The following is a 3,936-nucleotide window of genomic DNA, read 5'->3' as shown; positions in this document are numbered from 1 at the left end:
TGTGGAGTGCTCAGCCACTTGCACGTTAACTTCACGAGCAGCAGGCTGTTCCGTTGATCGGATCAACTGGAACCCTCGACGTCGGAAGCGACGGAGTGCCAAATAGATTCTTGTCATCTTCCAATGCTTTGATCGCCTAATCTTCAGGAACCTCGAAAGCTTGGCCAATGTCAAACTCTCGGCAGAGTCCTCTGATCAGGCTGCTTTGTCCAAACAGTCTGGGGACCTAGGTCTATGCAAGTGCTTGTCTCTATCTCTTCCTTGTTTTATTTCTTCTATCACACTTACTCCCATTTAGTAGGTAACATCCTTTCCTCTCCAGCTTGGACAAGTTCCAAGAGAGAGATGGATGAAGCTCTGCCTCAGTTGAGGATAGACGGAATCAAAGAGTATGGGACATTCAGGCACCACTTCCAACTCTCTCCTTGATCATTCTGACCAAGGTGTGGCCTACCTTCTACTCATACAAAATTCTTTGGCCACTGGATCAATGCCCTGCCTATGGCCATCACTAATGGTCTACTCAGTCTAGATAAGCTCCGCAATTCCAGCGCTTCTTTCAAAATTCCTTTTTTGTTTTCCATACATTAACTTCTGTAGGTTGAACTATGGATAATGTTAGAAAAAGAAACCTCACTGTTTCTTGCAATATATACCAACACATACATCTAAAGTAGGAGTACTCAACCATTTCTTATCTATGGACTCCCTCTGATTACTATTTTATTCTGGTGGGCACCCTTAGCCATTCGATAATTAAAAACTAGTTTTATAAAAGCTTCTTTCCAAATTCCTATTTTGTTTTTCACACATTAACTTGTGTAGATTAAACAATGTAAAATGTTAGAGAAAGGAACCCAGCTGTTTCTTGCAATACATACATCTAAAACAAAATTTTGTTGGGGACTGAGTGTCACTCCGATAGACCCCTCAACTCCACAGGTCTTCACGGTCTGTCAAGCTGCCTAAATACTGGTCATTTCATTCGTCACACCGAGCTAAACTTAATCATTAATTGCCCTGGCTCGGGTTAATATCCTCTCGGTTCTGGAGCTGGTGGGGGATTATCCATAAGTGATAGGAAGATACCAGATGGTCTTACCCTTTATCCTTGGATTATAGGTAGGCACCTCATCTGGGACGCCATGCTCTTTTGCTCTCTGCTGCATTAAATGGGAGGGTCACAGCTTTGTGTAAAACAGTGGTTCTCAACCAGGGTCCATACAGCCCCAGAGACTTTTAGGGGTCCATGCAACAAAATAGTAAATTGTAGATCCTTAATAGGGATCTATTTTAAAATGGGGGCCACATTTTTCATTAATGTTTTATGTAGTGTTTTTGGTACGGAAAGACTTTCAAACTTCGTATACTTATCTATTTTGTGTTATAGAACAGAAAAATATTTTTGTATTCGAATTTATTTCATGTAAAAAATTGTCTTATTTCGATAATTTCAACCAATCACTGACAAGTATTCAGTTGTTTACATTTACTCCTTTGGCTGATTAAGCGATGTAAAGCGTATTTAATCTCCATGCCTTCGTTTTATTTGCTTTTTTCATTTTAAATTTGCTTTAACCCTAACCCTGACCCTAGGGTTAGGGTTAATTGTTTCAGAATCGTTTGTTTATGTAGTCGGCACTTAATGTATATCGGCTGAATGGACGTCAGTGATTGGTTGAAATTACAGAAATACGACAACTTTAACATGGAATAACTTATGGATTTCTTTTTTTTTTAAGAAGACTAAGAGAAAAAGATGTTTTATATGACACATTCTACCAGTGTTCCAAGTTTCAAAGTGTTTCGTTAATGAAAAATGTGGCCCCCGTTTTAAAAAAGATCCCTTAATAGTATTTAAGAGGACCTGAGAACCCCTGCTTTAGATGTATGTATTGGTTTGTATTGCAAGAAACAGCCGGGTTTCTCTCTCTAACAGAAGGAAAGCCATGCGAAGAACAGGAAAGAAAGACAAAAGACAGGTGATGTGATTGAAACAGTTGTTATTTTTCACAGCTATTGACAACAAAATACAATTGAATACAAGGAAAATGAAGTGGTATATGTATGTATTTATATATGTGTGAATATACATGTATATCTCTGTGTGTGTGCGTGTGTATACATACATATCTATGTAGGTGATATATGTTTCTGTATGTGTGTGTGTTTGTGTGTGCGTGTATACATATATATGTAACGTTTGTTTGTTTGTTTTTATGCAAGGTTATATATAAAAAAAGAAGTAAACATGAATATGAAGAATTAGTCAGTACTTTTTCTTTTTTCTTTTTTTTTTTGTAGAGGACATGTTTATTGTACTTTTACATGTCAAGGGAGTTGGAGGAGATAGAGGGGGACAGTGACTTCCAAGTTAAAGACAGTCTGGAACTTCGGAATCATCGTCGCTCCTTTTCTAGTAAAAGAGTTCAACACATGCAGACTCGCTGTGCTCAGAACAGGCCTATGGTTAAACCACAGAGGTGTCTATTTACACCTGATTATCAAAAAGTGTCAAAACCACATTTTTCCCTAGAGTCCAAAGTAGTTTACAGAACCTCATTGGAATATTTTATGAGTAAATGTTAACTGCCTTTGTTTGTTTTTCGTATTATTTTCTGTTTTCTTTTTTTTTTTCATATCAATATATTCACCGACAGCATGTTAATTAAAACAGAGACAGTATGCATGCATGTAACCATAACGAGTGTATGTGAGGTTCTGTCTACATATGTATGCATATAAGATATGTATACATGTAAATTTATATACAATTTATCCACACATACACACGTATATGTACATATACACATGCACAACAAAGGGCTATTGTGCAATTGGCCCCTTTTCCCCCTGCTTCAAGAGGGGGTTAGGGTTAGATAGCTTTTATGCTTTGCAGAAATGTTATTTGGATTCTATTCACACACAGCATATATGTGTATATATATATGTGTATGTATGTATATATATATATATATATTCTCTCTTTTACTTGTTTCAGTCATTTGACTGTGGGCCATGCTGGAGCACTGCCTTTAGTCGAGCAAATCGACCCCAGGACTTATTCTTTGTAAGCCTATCGGCCTCTTTTGTCAAGCCACTAAGTTACGGGGACGTAAACATACCAGCATCCGGTTGTCAAACAATGTTGGGGGGACAAACACATACATACATATATATATACGACGGGCTTCTTTCAGTTTCGTTTACCAAATCCACTCACAAGGCTTTGGTCAGCCCAAGACTATAGTAGAAGACACTTGCCCAAGGTGCCACGCAGTGGGACTGAACACGGAACCATGTGGTTGGTAAGCAAACTACTTACCACACAGCCACTCCTGCGCCTATAAATATATATATATATATATATATAGACACACACACACACATACATATGCTGTGTATGTATGTATAGAATCCAAAAGATGTTTACAAAGCATAAAAACACATTATTTAACTCCCCCCCCTCCTGAAAGGGGGAAAAGGGCCGATTGCACAATAGCTCTTTGTTGTGCATGTGTATATGTACATATATGGATGTGTGTATGCACATACATGCATACGTACACATGCATACACACAAAAGTATTGTCTCCATCATATGCATTTGTTTTTTTGGGCTCATGAAAACCAAGCCAGCCAGTCTATTTGTTAACGAATTAATTAACAAAGTCAAGTCAAGATCAGCATTTCTCTGCTTTTCATGTGTGTAATGTGTAGTTTTATTTTTTCCGCTTTCCATTACAATTTCTTGAAATGTTCTGTTGATAAATATCATGAAAAAAAAAAAAGATCTCCAGTGGAATTTGAACTAAGAATATAGCGGCAGAATATAGCATTTTACCTAGCTGCTAACAATTCTGCCACAGCTCGCCACCCTTGGAATAATAATAATAATAATGATCCTTTCTACTGGAGACACAAGGCCTCAAATTT

At 37.6% G+C, this 3,936-nt stretch overlaps 1 protein-coding gene across 1 annotated transcript in view; it reads right to left on the bottom strand.

Annotated features, from left to right (window-relative positions):
* Nucleotides 1-3,741: 3,741 nt before the first annotated feature.
* Nucleotides 3,742-3,936, bottom strand: part of LOC106882249 (uncharacterized) — a 12,047-nt gene continuing 11,852 nt past the window's right edge. The window contains exon 3 of the mRNA XM_052978135.1: nucleotides 3,742-3,761. Coding sequence (XP_052834095.1) covers nucleotides 3,742-3,761 — 20 coding nt within the window. The remainder of the gene's footprint in view (nucleotides 3,762-3,936) is intronic.

This window comes from Octopus bimaculoides, chromosome 30 (genome assembly GCF_001194135.2).
Source record: "Octopus bimaculoides isolate UCB-OBI-ISO-001 chromosome 30, ASM119413v2, whole genome shotgun sequence".
Lineage (NCBI taxonomy): Eukaryota > Metazoa > Mollusca > Cephalopoda > Octopoda > Octopodidae > Octopus > Octopus bimaculoides.
Note: the sequence above shows the minus strand (reverse complement) of the source record. Positions and strands in the feature narration are given on the sequence as shown.